Raw genomic sequence first — 19,571 nt, forward strand, 5'->3', positions numbered from 1 at the left:
GCAATGTCCAATAAAATTGACTTTTTTACCATCATAAGGGATACATGCCTTCATGTTTTTCTCTGTAGGATCTATATTCAATATCTATATTCAAATTAGTGGAAATTGACACAATAATAACTGCTGTAATTGGTTGACCCAGTACTATTATACATGTACAGTATATATATTTTTTTTTGGGCACTATAACTGAAACTAATGTGATTCTATTCTGTTTTTCTTACAGCTCACGTGGAAGGCCAAGAAAATCTCATCATCATCGTTACCAACATTCTCGCTCTCCAAGCACTGAGTCCAGGTCCTTAAGTTGTGAAAACAGGTAATACACAAGTGGCACTAAGCATGAATCCATTGTCCATATCTGCCAAACAAATCACAGGGTCTCACTGTTTCTTACTGTTTCTTTTTTTCTTTTTTGGATTTAATGATAAAAATAATTTTCTTAAAGTTAAAGAAAAAATAATTAGTAATTATCTGATGCTCCACCATTGACAACCACGTTACGTTTCAAAAGGGCTTAAGTAGTGCCATAGAGTGTAATTTGTTATTAATTCTGCATTTTTCATAATTTATATAATTATCAATTTTTATGTTATACACATACGTAACACTGACTCACTACATTTATGAACATAAAAAATGATTGACAGCGTTTTTCTTAGAAAAAAATTGTTTATAGATTTTGATCTGTAAAGATGATGACAAATAGACTAGGTATCTTCTTCATGGTTCATGGTTTAACACAATGGGGCATACTTATTAAATATATCAGAATCCTGGCATAATCTGCACCAAAAAAAACTGTCTGTCATGACTTGCGCCATAATTATTATTTATTTTAGACATTTATGACTAGTTTGATATAGGAGTTGTGACCTCATTAAAATAGGGCCCAGGGCATTGCCTATGAAACAGTGAAATAAAAAAATGCGCTAAAATTTTGATGCACATTTCTGGCACATAGTAAGCCAACAAATAGGTGGTGTTAACTTAAACTAGACCGTCTTAATGTTAGACAGAGTTATCAAACAGCATGAGACACTTAAAAATTTTGCACATTTTAAGACTGTCTAGTCTCAGTTTGCACTAAGAGTTAGACAGTTTTGATGAATAAGCCCCATTATCTGTCACATATTTGTAAACGATAGGACACAGGAAGGGTATGTGCACACGATGCAGAAATGCTCAGGATTTTTTCCTGAGCGTTTCTGCATCTCTCTGGCAGGAAAAAACGCATGCGGATTGTACATGCGGTTTCCTGCCAGGGACATGCGGATGTGAAGCGGTCTTCACTTTCATTTCCGCATGCGGGTTGACAAGCGCTTCCCAAGCGATTTTAGCATCACTTGGAAAGTGCTTGTCAACTTCACACTATATAATTCCATGCAGCCGGCATGGATTTATATAGTGTGTGAATGTCAAAAAATAAAAAATAAATATATACTTTACCCTCTGATGGCCCCCGGTGTCCTGCTTCGCTCGGTCCCGGCTGCCGGCAGTGAAGACTTTAGGACCTTCTCACGTCAGCGTCACGTGACCAGTCACATGACTCTGACGTCAGCGAAGGTCCTTCTTCATTCAACCGCGAAGTGCGGGGAATCAAGCAGGAGCGCTGCGCGGGCCGTCAGAAGGTGAGAATATATATATTTTTTATTTTCTTTTTTTTTTAATGGTACCTGGGTCTGGATGAGAGTCCTCTCATCCACACCCGGGTACCATCCGCACATTAGACCGCATGAAAAGCGCATCAACATATACTGTGATGCGGATTCCATGCGTTCTAATGCAAGTCAATGGCGGCAAAAGAGCAGCGTTTCCACATAATTAATTGACATGCTGCGGATTTTTGACCGCAGCGTTTACGCTGCGGAAAAATCCGCATCATGGGCACAGCACATGCGGATTTCAATTGGGGAACATTGCTGCCCTTCTACCATGCATTTTTCATGCGTTTCCGCGGCGTTTACGCAACTGCAAAAACGCCGCGGAAACGCATCGTGTGAACTCAGCCGAATGGTGCATGAAAAAAAGACAAGTAATGTGAAGCAGAACTTTGAATATGGGAAAGGGAGTTTTTTTATAGTGTTTTAACCACTAGGTGGAGCTGTGTTTACACAACATAGTACTAGCTCATGTAGCACAACCAGCGCATTGTTGGTACAGACTTTGCACCTATAAGATCTTTTAAACACAGAAACTTGGTGCCATAGGTCATAATCCTTAGATAAATTTAAAAATAATTAATATGTTGTAGCATATAATAGGTTATCAGTAGATGTATAAATGCAGTACAAACAGATTTATGAACTCACCCTTACATAACCTACCTTTACTTTTTTTATGATGTATCCTTAATTATACTTACCCTGAGTATGTTTCCAAGATGTGCGCTTACACCGGTTGCTAGCAAAGATTAATAGAGAAAGAGGAGCACATGGAGCTGTCATTATCTGTTTCTAACTGGCAGACAATAATAAAAATTGAATCTTTATTATTATATAGCGCCAATATATTCTGCAGCGCTTTACAGACATCATCATCACTGTCCTCATTGAGGCTCACAATCTAGATTCCCTATCAGTATGTCTTTGGAGTGTGGGAGGAAACCAGAGAACCTGAAGGAAACCCATGCAAACTCCTTGCAGATGTTTTTCTTGGTGGGATTTGAACCCAGGACTTCAACAGCTGCAAAGCAACCATGCTAACCACTGAGCCACCAGTCTTTGATTGCCAAGGACAGAGCATTCTAGATCATTTGAACCCTCATAGTGGAGCTCAGAACCAAATGGCTACTAATTAGCAATCTTATGTGTGCAACTACCTGATTTCTCAATATATGCATTTATTCACAGTATTTTCACCTCTACAATGACAGATCTATAGTGTTCCCCAACTCATCAAGGCCACCAACAGATCATGTTTTCAGAATCTCCTTAGAATTGCGCTTTGATAGATCATGTTTTCAGGATTTCCTTTGTATTGTGCAGGTGATGGAATTATCTCATGTGCAATACCAAGTAAAACCTGACATGACCTGTTGGTGGGCATTGAGTACAGGACAAGATCTTAGCACCTCATGTCACAGCCAAGTCAAACATTTTTATGGAATCTGCTGTCTCATTAACTTTAAGTAAGCAAAAATAGTAGTACATGATTCCATTAGGCTTTTGAAAGACTACTGCAACATCCTTCTCTGTGGCCTTTGATATAACACTCAAGTGTTCCTTCAATCTACCCTCAATTCTGCTGCCTGACTTCTCCACTTCTATCCATGGTTTTTCCTCTCCTTACCCCTGTACATTTGCTACCTTTAGCCTAGAAATTTAAGTTCAAAATATTAACAATGACTTACAAGGCCATCAAGAATACAATACAGATGATTCAATTGCACACAGTTCTTTGTATACTTCTACAAACTCACCATAAATAATGTAAAAGATGAAAAGAAGAACACTCATCTATTACACCTTTCATACAGTTACCTGGCAGCTGTCACTTATGTAATTAAATCGATTAAAGGATTTTAAGCTGTACAAGACTATTAAACTCTAAACAAATTTCTTCCAGGATCCAATAGCCTTGCAGCATTGCGGACTGTAATGTAATGGTTCTTAGTCAAATTGGCTTAATGCAGGGCAGATTCAGAAACCAGGGGGATCTGACTGAAGAACATTGTGTAGGCTTTTTGGCATACTGCAGCTGATTTGTGCACCTTTTACTATAAAGATCTGCTAATAGCCTTCCAACAGAGCTAAATACAGAGAATATTGAGAGCTCATTACGGTCAGTACTTCAGTACGATCAGTGGAACAAATGTCTTTCATTTGCCTGATTGTGGATGTGTTTGAGTAAGGACTAGTGATGGGCGAGCACTAAAGTGCTCGGGTACTCGTTGCTCGGGTCGAGCACATTGGAATTCTCAGGTGCTCGACCCGAGCAATGAGCCCAACGTAAGTCTATGGGAAACTCGAGCATTTTTCAGGCGGCCCCACCCGGCGTCCTGCAGAGGGCCTAAAAATTGCCCAAATCGGTGGGAACAGTGCTCAAATGACATGGGAACAGCATGGGGAAGACCCCTGGAAGCATTTCTGACTCCCAGGTCACTTCTGTCAACAATGTTGTCAGAGGTATTACGCCACTTTTATGGACTCACAATAAAACATACAAAAACGAAACCAAATGTTACGCTGCTATCATTCGGTGGTGTTGAGAAGTCTGGCCCAATCCAGCCCTTGTTAATTTTTATAAGAGTCAGCCTGTCAGCATTTTCAGTTGACAGGCGGATGCGCTTATCAGTTATAATTCCACAATGCGGCACTAAAAACCCGCTCTGATAAAACGCTGGCGGCAGGGCAGGCCAGGACATCAAAGGCGTAGAGAGACACTTCATTCCACGTATCCACGTATCCAGCTTGGATATCCAATAATTATAAGGCACAGAGGAATCATGGAGGACGTTGGTACAGTCGGCAAGGTACTCCCTCAGCATCTTCCCAAACTTTGCACTCCTTGTGAGAGTACCCCTTGCCTCAGGGCCTGTGCGATGGGAGGGGCTGAGAAAATTCTCCCAGAATTTTGACAGTGTTCCCCTGCCTCTGCTGGATTTAAGTTGTGTCTCTCTCGCCTGTACTCCTTGGTTGTCCAACGAACTGTGACCTCTGCCGCCAGCATTTTCAGATGGGAATTTTTTTTAATAGTTCCGCAACAAGGACCTTTTGGCACTGCCCCATTTTTGTAGACCTGTCCGCCTCGGGAATAAGAGATATAAAGTTCACCTTGCAGCGTGGGTCACCAACCAGTAATAACTGTCACCCAAAATTTTGAGAACGCAAGGGTCATGGGAAAGGCAGGTAACATAAACTCAGCCATGCGTGCCAGACTGCTAACAGGCAAGACTTCCATGTCCTCATCAAGAGGATGACTGACCATGCTCTCCTCCTCTGTCCTCTGGCCATCCATGCTGAACAGACGGTATGACAGTTGTGCAGGTAGTACCGTCTATAGCGCATGAAACTAGCTCCTGTTCTTCTTCCTCCTCATCCTCTTCCTCATTGTCACCCAATCCACGTTGGGATGAGATGAGGCTGGACTGTGTGTAATCACCCTGTATGGTTCCTTGCTCCATCTCATCGTGCTCCGCCTGCAATGCATCCTTTTTGATTGTGAGCAGAGAGCATTTCAAAAGACAGAGAAGCGGGATGGTGACGCTAATTATGGCGTCATCGCCGCTCACCATCTTGGTGGAGTCCTCAAAGTTTTGGAGGATGGTACAAATGTCTGACATCCATGTCCACTCCTGAGGTTTTATGTGTGGAGTCTGAACTGAATACCGACGGCCTTGTTGATGCTGGTACTGAACAACTGCCCTCTTCTGCTCACAAATCCTTCCCAACATCTGCAGTGTAGAGTTCCAATGCATGGGGACATCACACACCAGTCTGGGAGCCGGAGGCTGCAAACGCTGCTGAAACACGGAAAGGGCGGCGGAAGCTGTAGGTGACTTTCTAAAATGGGCACACAGGCGGCATACTTTAACAAGCAGATCCTGCAGCTCCGGGTAGGATTTGATAAACCGCTGAACCATGAGGTTAAGCACATGGGCCAGGCATGGTACGTGTGTGAGCTCGCCTCGCCTCAGAGCCGCCACCAGGTTCCGGCCATTGTAACACATGACCATGCCTGGCTGTAGGTTCAGCGGTGTGAGCCACAGATCTGCTTGCTCTTTCAGAGCTGTCCACAACTCTTCAGCATTGTGCGGTTTGTCACCTAAGCATATTAGCTTCAGCACAGCCTGTTGCTGCTTGGCCGAGGCAGTGCTGAAGTGCTTCCAGCTTATGACTGATGTGGTCATTTCGGAGATGGAGGCTGAAGAGGAGGAGGAGGCTGAGGAGGATGAGGTGCAGGAGCTGTAGACTGTGGGGTCAACCCTAATTGACCTAGGGCCCGCCATCCTTGGCGTCGGGAGGACGTGTTCCGTCCCAAGGTCCGGCTGGGTCCCGGCTTCCCGGTTAACCCAGTGTGCCGTCAGCGAGATGTACCGACCCTGCCCACAAGCACTTGTCCACGTGTCCGTGGTTAGGTGGACACGTGCTTGTGTAATGCGTGGATGGCACACCGGGAGAAATAGTGGCGGCTGGGGACCGAGTACCGAGGGACGGCCGCAGCCATCAAGTTGCGGAATACTTCCGTCTTCACGAGCCTAAAAGGCAACATTTCGAGCTCAAGCAGTCGTGAAATGTGGGAATTTATTAGTGTGGTCTGTGGTTCGTTGGCTGCGTATTTGCGCTTGCGTTCCAAGTACTGGGGTATGGACAACTGAACGCTGCTCTGGGACGTGGACGTGCTTCCTGATGCTGCAACTTGAGAGTGTGCAACGACAGGTGCAGGGCAGGAGGCATCTTCGCATGCACTATGGACAGGGGATTGACTTGCATGCACAACAGCGGAAGAAGCAGTAGTGCCACCCGCAGACACTGTTCCTGGACCCTGGGGTTAGGCCCACAAAGTCGGGTGCTTTGCTGCCATGTGCCTGATCATGCTGGTGGTGGTCAGGCTGGTTGTTTTGCCTCCCCTGCTGATGCTGGCCTGGCAGGTGGTGCAAATGGCCTTTTTGAGGTTATTGGCAGAGTCTTTATAAAACAACCAGACTTGGGAAGACCTAACAGTTGTACTGGCAACTTCCTTCGTGTTGGTGTTACGGGGAACGGTTGCCTGCCTTCTGTCTGCGGCCACCACACTGCTTCTTCCTGCCTGTTGGGGTGATCTGCCTCCCTCCCCCTGTGTGCTGCTGTCCTCACTCTGCATGTCCTGCTGCCAGGTTGGGTCAGTTACTATATCATCCACCACCTCGTCTTCTACTTTCGCACCCTGGTCCTCCTCCTGACTTTCTGGCAATTGTGTCTCATCATCGTCCACCTCTTGTGACACTTTCCCACCGTCTCCTTCATGTGACCGTGGCTGCTCAAATATTTTGGGCATCGCTATATGCGATCTCCTCTTGCTCCGCTTCAAGTGGACCGGGCGACAGGCCCGAATCTATAAATGGAAAAGTGAACAGCTCTTGGGAGTGTCCAAGTGTGGGATCAGTTGTCTCCGGGCACTCGGCATGGTGGGAGGAAGGAGGATCAGGGTGAGGAATATGCAGTCCAGACTCACAGCTACCGAGACTTGACCGTGTGGAAGTCAGGGTTGTGGTGGTGGCTAAGTGACTGGAAGCATTATCCGCTATCCAACCAACAACCTTTTGACACTGCTCTGCGTTCAATAGTGGTGTGCTGCGGTCCCCTAGGAATTGGGACAGGAAGGTCGGGCAAGAAGATGTGGGTGTTTGTTGTGGCACAATTTCTGCTTGCCCACGGCCTCGGCCTCGGCATACACCATCACCATCACGTCCAGTTCCTCGTCCATTGCCACCCGCCTTGCCCATTTTAAATGGAGGACAATATCTTCCACGCTCACTACAAATGGCTGAATTTGGAGCAAATTTATATGTAATCCGTGTGACGGAGAAAACACAGTTTTAAATACCTGGCCTGTAGGTAACTATTTTGAACAGCAAACTGGTGTCAATTGCTTCACTGACACACTGAAACAAATTTTTAATAGAGGCCAGAAATGGCAGTATTTTCTGAAAACGTATATATGATCCGTGTGACGGAGAAAACACAGCTTTAAATACCTGGCCCGTAGGTAGCTACTGTGAACAGCAAACTGGTGTCAATTGCTTCACTGACACACTGAAACAAATTTTTAATGGAGGCCAGAAATGGCAGTATTTTCTGAAAACGTATATGTGATCCATGTGACGGAGAAAACACAGCTTTAAATACCTGGCCTGTAGGTTGCTACTTTGAACAGCAAACTGGTGTCAAATACTTCACTGACACACTGAAACAAATTTTTAATGGAGGCCAGAAATGGCAGTATTTTCTGAAAACGTATATGTGATCTGTGTGACGGAGAAAACACAGTTTTAAATAACTGGCCTGTAGGTAATTATTTTTAACAGCAAACTGGTGTCAATTGCTTCAATGACACACTGAAACAAATTTTTAATGGAGGCCAGAAATGGCAGTATTTTCTGAAAACGTATATGTGATCCGTGTGACGGAGAAAACACAGTTTTAAATAGCTGGCCCGTAGGTAGCTACTTTGAACAGCAAACTGGTGTCAATTGCTTCACTGACACACTGAAACAAATTTTTAATGCAGGCCAGAAATGGCAGTATTTTCTGAAAACGTATATGTGATCCGTGTGACGGAGAAAACACAGCTTTAAATACCTGGCCTGTAGGTAGCTACTTTGAACAGCAAACTGGTGTCAATTACTTCACTGACACACTGAAACAAATTTTTAATGGAGGCCAGAAATGGCAGTATTTTCTGAAAACGTATATGTGATCCGTGTGATGGAGAAAACACAGTTTTAAATAACTGGCCTGTAGGTAACTATTTTGAACAGCAAACTGGTGTCAATTGCTTCACTGACACACTGAAGCAAATTTTTTATGGAGGCCAGAAATGACAGTATTTTCTGAAAACATATATGTGATCCGTGTGACGGACAAACCATAGTTTTAAATACCTGGCCTGTAGTTAACTATTTTGAACAGCAAACTAGTGTCAATTGCTTCACTGATACACTGAAACAAAATTTTAATAGATGCCAGAAATGGCAGTATTTTCAGCGTAATAATATGTGATCCGTGTGACGGACAAACCAGTTTTAAATAGCTGGATTTTTAGCACAGTAATATGGAAAGGACCTGGCTGTATTCTGCAGTGCCAACAAGCAAATGGCGCAGAACAACGGTGTTCTCTGGATTGCATTTTAAGCAAATAATGAGCATTAAGATCCCAAAAAAATTATTCCTGGCCCCTGAGACCTGGGCCTATTTCTAGAAATATCTAACAGCAGCTGCAGACAAAGCTGAAATGGAGCCTCTTGTGCTTTGTGCACTGCAGTCTGCTATATACCCTGCCTGCCTACCTATATACACTGCCTGCCTGATATCTCTGCAGATGGATTAGTCCTCAGAAGGACTGTTTGTTGAGATGGATATGTGTCTCTAATATAGTTTGGTACACCTACACTAACTAGAAACAAGCAAATCTCTTCCTAGCTCAGCAGCACCTCTCCCTACAATGTCTGATTGTGACTGTGACGAGCATGGGGGCGCCAGGTCTGATATAGACCTGATGAAGCTGTGCGGCCAGCCAATCACTGTAATGCCACAACCAACATGACTACGGCATTACAGTGAGTGGCAGGCAATCCCTGCATGTTCATTGGCTCTGTAACGAGCGCCAAACATGCAGGGAGGGGACCCGAGCTCCCGCCGAGCAACCCCAGAAATACTCAGCGAGCGCCGAGCATCTCGAGCAGTGAGATGCTTGGGCGAGCACCGAGCAGTAGCGAGCATGCTCGCTCATCACTAGTAAGGACAGTAGAAGAATAGAAAATATTAAAAATATGATGATTGGAATAATTGTACGTACATAAATAATTGCATAGTATCAAAATGTTTCAGAGAACCAATGCAAAAATTATCTTATTTGTAACCAATTGACAATGGATGTTTTTTTTCAACTGCACTATGGTATGAATTAAGTTTCTGATAAAAAGTAATTTATTATCAGAAAATTAGAATTTCATTCTAAATATATTATTTTCAACAGCTTTGGGAGGGATTTTTATTTATTTTTCGGTATAAAAAAAATCTAAAATATTCAAATTTTTACAATGGCCATTAGAACAAACTCTGCTGGTAAATCATGTTTTCTATACACCAATTCATCAGTTTTGCTGTGTAGATTGAGACAGAGACAGCAGAGAGTGCGTGATTTTGCATCTTACCCCTAAGCGCATTCTGGGCGTTAATGAACAAACAATTCCAGCATTGCGCTTTTGGATTTTATTGTTACATCATTTGCCTTGCAATATAAATAACATTATCTTTGTTTGGTGGGTCAATGTGTTTGCAGTGATTCCCGATTTGTACAGTTTATGTGTTTCTATTTTGGCACAATACATTTTTGTGCTGATGAAGACTTCATAGAACAAAGTATCTACACTATACTCTATACTTTATGAAGCTGCCACTTCCTGATCTCTAGGAGTCTCTCACTTCTTGGAAACATTTCTTCATCTCTTCATCCCAATTAGCTCATCCCATTCATTTCAGCCGCCATAAAGTGTACATACCATGGCACATTGTCTATATAGACATACCAAAAATACTGTATGTCTCCCCAAAATGGCCTCCCATGCAGATAATTTATAAAAATGCTTCAAGATTTTATAAAAAAAACAAATACATTACTTATTGCCTACATACGATACTTACTGCACAACTAACGAATGTAAAATCAAATGCAAATCATTATGTGAGTGGTTGCACTAAAATCATTTATGAACCAACTTAAGGTTTATTAGCCTAAAATCATCTTACACTGTGATTCTCATTAATTCTAGCTTTCATTCTCTTATCTGTCTTCAGAAATGTAATGGTTTCTTTTCCCTGATTCAGAGCGAGGGAACAATCCAAAGAAGAGAGACATCGGTCAAGAAGAAAGAAACACAAATACCACAATTCTAGGTCTGTAAATAAGAAGCAAAGAGAAGTCACCCCACTATCTGCACATAGCAGCATCTCCCCCTCCAAGCTGACAGTAAGTGGAAATCTTCATTGTAAAATAGCAGCAACCTGTTACACGTATGTGCTATCTAGAAGGATGGATGGGACTTATTACAGTTGTTTAGGTTTAGTGCTGGATGGATTTGAAAACCACAAACATATTGATTATGCAAGTAGAGTTCATAGTGTTGACTTTAAAAATCACATATTTCTATACTATAAGATGGGTCCATTTTATGACTCATAATAACATAATACACACACAGAGTGTCCATTATGTCCATGGATTTATCAGACAATAACAAAGGTGCACAAGCTTGCCACCAAAAAACCTAACGCGGGTTATAAGTCGTCATAAAACCGACTTAATGCGTGGGATATATCAGCAAATCTGGTAAATACTATGTCATAAATTTTGATTGATAGATAGATGGACAGGATAAATTTCTCCTTTGTTTATTTTGACACTTCTTGTGAGGCGCCATGAATTTCAGGTCCTTTATAGGTAAAAACAATATACGTCAGTGCACAATATTATAAAAACAAACTATATGTATCGATGTGACATCTGTAAGTACAATTAAACATGGATAGAAGAGAGGGAGATAGGACCCTTGCAATCTACGAGCTAACCAGACTGCCAGTAAAGTCGGAAGCTGCTCATATGGTCGTGTAGCTCCAGAAGGCATTACTGCCGGTTGTAGGCCTTACTGAAGAGGTAGGTTTTCAGGTTGGAATAGCAAGATCCCGAGTATTGGGAACACATGAGAGAAATTTAGGAGACCATTGTGTGATGAAGAGACAAAAGGAGAACAAAAAAGCAGATTTTGTGAGGTTCAGATATTGAATGTAGGCAAGGGAGGTAGCACCCAATGTATGAAGGGGACAGGTTATAGGCGGCCTTGTAAGTCTAAATTCTCTAGACAAAGGGTGGCAGCTGATAATTTTGGTAAAGGGGTAAGCAAAGGAGTAACAAAGGATTATAGTGACACCCTTACAGTGACAATTAATTAGTTGTTAGTGGTCATAATAACCACGGATACCTAAGCTACTGCAATGCCCTGCACATGGGGTAAGTGACATAGCGATTCAAAAGAACTATAACACATTTCCAGTTGGAAGTATTTGCTAATATTATTATTATTATTACATCTACTACATATTGGCATATAATCTTGGAGATGGGAATACCCCTTTAAAGTTAAGGAGACAGTAGATGCCATAAAATGTTTGAATGTGGAATGAGCACTAAGATCTTGGATGTGCAGTTTAAAAGATAGTGCAGAGTGAAAGGTTGTCCTGAAGAAGTGGACTTTTAATAGTTAGGCACTTGTAAAGCCATTAACTGTGATTGACAGGTCTGGTGGTGGTGGGCTGAGTCCGATGGGGGAAAGGTAGTGTTACCTGCTTTTTTGAGCACAAGGACATTTTAGATGCAGACTGCAGACTGTTGCTTACAGACTACATACTGGGGATATGATACAGGCTGCAGACCTTCATAAAAAAGAAACCCATTTGAAATCCATTGCTGTATTATCAGAAACATCAATATCTATGATTTAATTTATTGCTTGCACTTTTCATGTCAAGAGTATAGTACAGATGATGAAATTGCACACAGTTTTATGTATGCTTCTATAAACTCACTATAGATAATGGAAAAGATGTATGGAAGGCTCTCAGATAACTCCTAGGCCCAATGCTAAGAAAACGTCTCACAGCAACAAGAGACAATGTATGGTAGAGTACATCATCCATATAGCTCTGAATGCCGGCATCACGCAGGGTGATTTACCTGCTGAATAGTGTTATCTCTACAATGACAGCAGCCTGGCTTGCTTGGTGAAACACATGTATATTCAACAGCCGAATGAGATAGTTTTCCTCTGCTCCCCTCCAATGCTAAGCAGGACTCTGAAGCAGTTAGGGGTGATTTGAGAGATAAAAATAAATGACACTTTAAATGCCAGCGAGGGTTATCAATTTCCTTTTCCCTGATTAAATGAATTGCAGGCTGTGTCTATAAAAGAATTCCCCGGAGGGTAAATTTAGCTGGATGAAATACCAAGTGGCTTTCATTAGGTTTATTTCATTAAACACTATGTAACCATCAATGTCTTACATTGTGCACATTAAGCTTCTTTACTGGCAAATGTTTAGAAGGAAAAAACCTTTATGTACTTTCTGGAGTGTGTAACCTTCCTACTGGGGTTTACAACATGCAGTGCTAGTTTTTATCATATGGTCTTTCCTACTTTTATATTCAATGTCACTGTGCCCTATAATAACACACAAGTAATCTCAATTTACATTGGAGGAATCTTCCACCTTTACTGCTTGACATATCATGGAGACATGAGTTCTGTGTCCACCACCAATTCGAACAATGCCGATGGGCCATCTATCACCAGGTTTTTGCCACCTAATCTTAAAGCAGCAAAATATAGAGGCGATGATTCCTGCAATGTGTTACTTACTGTATTTTTTTAAAAACTCATTATTTTATGGGCAAGAGAATATCACTAGAATACTAGTAAACCTGCATAACCCTGCCCCCACCACTGATTGGAAGATTTCTGCCTATGCACAGTGTATACAGAAAGCTGCCAATCAGTGGTGTGGGCAGAGTTATACAGAGCTCAGCATTCAGAGAACTGCTAGATCTGCAGCAGATAATATAGTGATTTGGTCAAAACTGCAGTAAGCATCCAGTAAGTGATATGTGTCACCCAGGGGGAATATAGGGGACTCGGTACACAGGGCGTTTTACCTTGCTTAGGATGTCACGGCAGTCGGCTCCCGGGCCCGTACTCTGGGGTCTCTCTTGAAAAAGGGTTTTTTAGTGTATAGTTTGTTTCGTGATGCCACCTGTGGCTTCTGGTAATAGATACCAGCGCTGCTTCAGACCTCTGGGGCGGTTGGTAGGGCAGCTGAGTTGGAACAGCTCCCCACAGGTGGAGCGGGCCGCAGGGTAGTGTAATATAGATGATGGTTATGCTGGGGCTTGTGGTGCAGGAGAGGTGGCGCAGCGGAAATAACTGACGGAGGCCGTGGAGTGCAGTCATCCGAGTTTACTCACAGTTCTGTTCAAGTTCCTCAGGTACACTGTACGGGTGTCAGCCTCCCGCGTCGCACTGCGTCTACCAGATAAGGGGTCCAGCACTTTCTCAAGTAGATCAGGAGCGCTTGACGGAACCCCACTTTCTTTATGTTCCTTACTAGACCGACTTCTCGCGCCGGGTCTTCTCCCTCCTGCCCTGCTCTTTCCCACACACAGTCCCGTTCGGGTGCTCTGAAGTCCCTCTGGGCAACCTGGAGTTCCCGGACCTACTTGATGCCCTTCACGGTGACTAGGGTGAGACTGTGGCAACTGCACCATGGAAGTGCAGAAGCCTCCGGTTTTCCAGCCGAGACCTGGAGTAACACGGCTGGTCCAGGGACCGGTTCCCTTCTTGCGGCCTGATCCCTCTGACAATTGGCAGACTCGGGTGTACGGGTGCCGTCCTGCACTCACCGTACCCCCTGGGATCCCTTCTGTTGATGGAGCCTTCTTCCTCTGCTCCCCTCCTGGGCCTCTATTACTAGGCCCCTTATGGAGCAGAGCTCCTAAAGAGCCTCTGCTCGCCTCCTCTCCTTGCTACTCACTCTCTGTCCTCTGCACTACTCCCCTCTGCCACCCTAAGATGGCTTCCCTTATATAGACCTGTTATGATGCTCCCCTACTCTACATCCTCCACCCACACCCACTACTGGTTCCCCCTCTCTTTGGTTTCCCCCCACTCCAGCCAGAGACAGGGCTCAGCAGAAACACAGTGCATCTTGCCCTTCCAGCCGGCCTGGAGTAGTGTAGTGTTGAATGCAGGTGTTGGGGTTCCGGGCTTCCTCCTTACCTTGAGAGAAGGAGACACCACACCTCTGGGTGAGGTGCAGTACCTCTGTGGCGACTGAACCCTCAGGGGCACCACACTCCCCCCTGGTAAAGCACAGCACGTCCGCGGGCTGGAACTGAGCAAAAACACGGTATTTTAGACATACAAAATTTTTAGATGCATCACTTAGAAGATTATAAAACTTTTTGTTCCCTTTATGGGAGGCACATTTCTTGAACGTTACAGGTTAACATTATCAAGAACAATATAAAACTTTTCACTTGAATATGCATATTTTTCATGTAAAACATTTGCAACATTTTTCAAGCAAATGTAGTGAGATCCCAAACAGGGTGTCCATCTCACTGGTAACGGTGCAAATCGAGCAGCATGAGGGACCCGTCCGTAAACCCTCAACGTAGGCCCTGGGCGTGGCTGAAGGGCATAGACGATCCAGGTCCTGGACCTCGTCTTCGGCCACGCCGAACGGGTTTTTGTTCTGAGGTCTGTGGTTGTAAATATAAAACCATTAGAGGGCACTTTAATAAGTGCAAACTATATACAAAATCAGTTCTTGGCTGCTCACAGTTCTCAGCCTGAAGTCTGTATACCCTAACGGGTAACCAAATGCACACAAAAACAACTTTTCTGTTTGTACCCTTGCGGGTGACTATTTACAGTTCTTAGTCCCATCTACTTTTACACTAGTAGTGGTATCCCCACTGGGGATGTTCCTGGTGGTCGCCGACTGACCCAGCCGGGTCATCAGCCTCAGTCTGCAGGGGCATGTCCTAGTCCTCTTTAAACACGCGGTGGACTCGGAGGGCGTACCACCCACGTTCCCCATGGTGCCTGGTGTAGGAGACATAGTCACCAGGATATAAGTTCCGGTCAGGGTGTCCTTGCTCTAGGTGGGACTTGACATCCCGCCTGTTCACAAAGATGTCCCGGCCAAATTCTGGATCATGTATGAAGCCCCACCCAGCTTCCTGGTTGAATCTGACTATTAGTCCCTCTTGCCGGGGACTAAGCCGAAGGGTCTCGTTTTGACGTACCTGTGCCTTGGCGGCCTTGTTTCTGTCCTCTAATTGCTCCGAGCGCACGCGCCGGGTGCGCCGCTCTTTTGACAGTTGTTGGAGCTCCCGTCTGCAGAATTCCTCCCTCTGCAGGGCTTGGGCCTGGGTCTCTTGCAGAAACCCCATCAGGTCGCCCCCCCGGTTGTCCCATCTATACTCCTCTCCTTCATGGCGGGCAGCCGGGGGCGCTGGTACTGGGAGTAGAGGGCGCTGCTGCTGGTCCTGAAACTTGGCGGACCAGTCGAACGAGGGCGCTCCGTACACCCACTCGGGTGCCGGGGCTAGAGGTTCCTGGAGGGAGCTGAGCAGGAGGTCCGCGGAGTCAGCGCCCGGGGGTGGAGGTTCCGGGCTTAGCAGCTGCTCCAGGGTGTAAGTAGCTGGGGACGGAGGGTGCTGTAGGAGGCCCAGGAGCAGGTCGGCACTTGCAGCGCCCTGGACAGGGGAACTTCTCCTACCTGCTCCTGTGCTGGACGCGGCCTCCTGGCGCTCATCATGCTCCGCTGGGGCTGGAGTGCTGCAGGTGGCACGCAGCGCTGACTGCCGCCGGGCAGTGATTTTCGCCAGCAGCTCCGTCTTCCACCTAGCAATCGTTGCTTGCTGGGCTTTTTCCAGCTGCTGCCTCAGCTTCATTACTTCGCCCTGGAGGAATTCGGTCTCCTCCGGGGACAGCTTCACTATTGCCTCCTCCAGGGTGAGAGGGGTTGCCAGCTCCTACAGGCCAGAGGCAGAGGGTTGTTCCTGACCTCCTTCCATTCTGGCTGTCGGGTGCGGTCTGTCTAGACTGGTTAAGACCACACCCTGTCTCCATTCCTTCTCTCCTCCTCCCCTCCCTTTTCAGGGGTGGTTCCATGGCAGCCTGCTGTCGGTCACTCCCTGGGACGTCCTCCCCGCCATGACGGACACATCTATGCGGACAGTCACAGTTGCAAGGGGCGGGTTGTGCTTTTGGCGCCATTCTGGGACCTGGCCCACGATGGGAGGTTCCATATTGTTGTCTTTGATCACGCACATAATGGTGCCCGTTCTTCTGGGGCGGGCACCACATCCAGTGAAAATATACAGTTCAAATAAGGCACACAGTACCCTGTGGCAATGAGCACGAAATCCTGTTCGTGACGCCAAGAAGAGAGATGTGTCACCCAGGGGGAATATGGGGGACTGGGTACCCGTGCCTTTTACCTTGCTTAGGATGTCACGGCAGTTGGCTCCCGGGCCCGTACTCTGGATTCTCTTGAAAAAGGGGTTTTTAGTGTATAGTTTGTTTCGTGACGCCACCTGTGGCTTCTGGTAATAGATACCAGCGCTGTTTCAGACCTCTGGGGCGGTTGGTAGGGCACCTGAGTTTCAACGGCTCCCCACAGGTGGAGCGGGCCCCAGGGCAGTGTAGTATAGATGATGTTATGCTGGGGCTTGTGGTGCAGGAGAGATGGCGCAGCAGAAATAACTGACGGAGGCCGTGGAGTGCAGTCATCCGAGTTTACTCACAGTTCTGTTCAAGTTCCTCAGGTACACTGTACGGGTGTCAGCCTCCCGCGTCGCACTGCGTCTACCAGATAAGGGGTCCAGCACTTTCTCAAGTAGATCAGGATCGCTTGACGGAACCCCACTTTCTTTATGTTCCTTACTCGCGCCGGGTCTTCTCCCTCCTGCCCTGCGCTTTCCCACACACAGTCCCGTTCGGGTGCTCTGAAGTCCCTCTGGGCAACCTGGAGTTCCCGGACCTACTTGATGCCCTTCACGGTGACTAGGGTGAGACTGTGGCAACTGCACTATGGAAGTGTAGAAGCCTCCGGTTTTCCAGCCGAGACCTGGAGTAACACGGCTGGTCCAGGGACCGGTTCCCTTCTTGCGGCCTGATCCCTCTGACACTTGGCAGACTCGGGCGTACGGGTGCCATCCTGCACTCACCGTACCTCCTGGGATCCCTTCTGTCGACGGAGCCTTCCTCCTGTGCTCCCCTCCTGGGCCTCTATTACTAGGCCCCTTATGGAGCAGAGCTCCTAAAGAGCCTCTGCTCCCCTCCTCTCCTTGCTACTCACTCTCTGTCCTCTGCACTACTACCCTCTGCCACCCTAAGATGGCTTCCCTTATATAGACCAGTTATGGTGCTCCCCTACTCTACATCCTCCACTCACACCCACTACTGGTTCCCCCTCTCTTTGGTTCCCCCCACTTCAGCCAGAGACAGGGCTCAGCAGAAACACAGTGCATCTTGCCCTTCCAGCCGGCCTGGAGTAGTGTAGTGTTGAATGCGGGTGTTGGGGTTCCGGGCTCCCTCCTTACCTTGAGAGAAGGAGACACCACACCTCTGAGTGAGGTGCAGTACCTCTGTGGCGACTGAACCCTCAGGGGCGCCACAGATACATTGCTGGACTCAGGGACTCTGCCCCTACATTATGCTGCTCTCAGATGTGACAGCAAAAATAGGGTGGCAGATTCCCTATAAAATATCTGAACCCTTCCAGCATTGGGCATAAACTTTTGTAATGTTAGAACTACATTGAAGGGCCATATATTTTATTTTATTATAGAAACAAGAAAAGTCTCATAGAAACCAAATGGCATTTCAATTTAATAAAAAAAAAATCTGCACTTGGTTAAAGTGCCATCCCCAGCCTTGAGACTACAGGGGGAGAATTGTGGAATTTTGATTCTTTTTCTTACTATTCACATGTTTCTTTCATCCATCACAAAAGTGGAAATATCAATGTTTTATTCAGCAGGTAAAATCATGATATACATCAGTTCAATTCTACATCACAAATTCAAAATTAGGAAATGCATATATTTTAATATAAAATTTTAATATAAAATCCTTTTTCTACACCTGTGTAGTCACCATGCGGAATACTAACAATTTTTCTATACATAATAAACACATTAAACACCATAAAGTATGTGACAGGCAACTGCACACAACTGTAATATATGAGTTTGTAGAATTTTTCAAAACCACTTTAATCATTCTGATAAGGAATTACATTATATCTAATGTTATCTACATAACTTCAGCCTAAAGAGTGAGCTATCTGATTATAACACCGCATGAGTGTGATATAGATGCGGACTGCAGAACACACTTTCTGCTTCCAATAGTCTGTCATGTAATACCTACAGTGATATAGAGGGAGCAAAAAATGATCAAAAATTTGATATCAAAACATTTTTTATTGAAAAATTATTACATAAACCATAAAACATAAAAATATAATAGCAATAATTACAGCACAATAAAGTACAAAAAAGAGATCTCAAATCGCGGAAAGTTGGTGTATGGGAGAGACACCTAACACACAATATCAAAAATGTGTGCAAATAAACCCCTTCACAATAATGGCTGCATTCCCATGCAGGTAATCAATATGACATATCTACTATATAATCGGCTTATCCCGTCTGTCTGTCCGTCCAGGAAATCCCGCGTCGCTGATTGGTCCGGCCGCGGCCAATCAGCGACGCGGGATTTCAGAACAAGATGACGGCCGTTAGCGGCTCATCTGCTGCACGGAGGTCAGCAGCGATGCAGCCGGGAGATGACCGGCGCTAGCCGGTCATCTCCTGGCTGCTCGCAGCAGAAGTACCCCGACCGGCGGCCTAGGCGGCGCTGCTCCCCGGTCCTCCCTTCACACTTGCTGTCGGGAGATCAGAGGCCCTAGCCGCTGATCTCACGACGGTAGCCACATGGAGGTCAGCGGCGATGCAGCCGGGAGATGACCGGCGCTGCTCACAGCGGAAGTACCCGCACAGGCAGCGCCGCTCCCCGGTCCTAACATGGTTCGCTGATATTGGCGCGAAATTTAAAACACCGCTGTCGTGATTGGTCGCGGCCGGCGGCCGCCACCAATCAGCAACGAGCGCAGTCCGGCCGCGAATTGGCGCCGGATTTGAAACACGCAGGCCACCGTCGGGAGATCAGCGACGACGCAGCCGGAAGTACCCCGACCGGCGGCCTCGCTCCCCGGTCCTCCCTTCACACTTGCGGTCGGGAG

At 45.7% G+C, this 19,571-nt stretch overlaps 1 protein-coding gene across 1 annotated transcript in view; it reads left to right on the top strand.

Annotated features, from left to right (window-relative positions):
* The window catches only part of SRRM4 (serine/arginine repetitive matrix 4), a 191,092-nt gene that overhangs the window by 128,165 nt on the left and 43,356 nt on the right, over nt 1–19,571 (top strand). The window contains exons 7-8 of the mRNA XM_073676396.1: nt 227–319; nt 10,530–10,671. Of these exons, the coding sequence (XP_073532497.1) occupies nt 227–319; nt 10,530–10,671 (235 nt within the window). The remainder of the gene's footprint in view (nt 1–226; nt 320–10,529; nt 10,672–19,571) is intronic.

This window comes from Phyllobates terribilis, unplaced genomic scaffold (genome assembly GCF_046119375.1).
Source record: "Phyllobates terribilis strain yellow unplaced genomic scaffold, ASM4611937v1 Scaffold_1__5_contigs__length_1240528914, whole genome shotgun sequence".
Taxonomy (NCBI): domain Eukaryota; kingdom Metazoa; phylum Chordata; class Amphibia; order Anura; family Dendrobatidae; genus Phyllobates; species Phyllobates terribilis.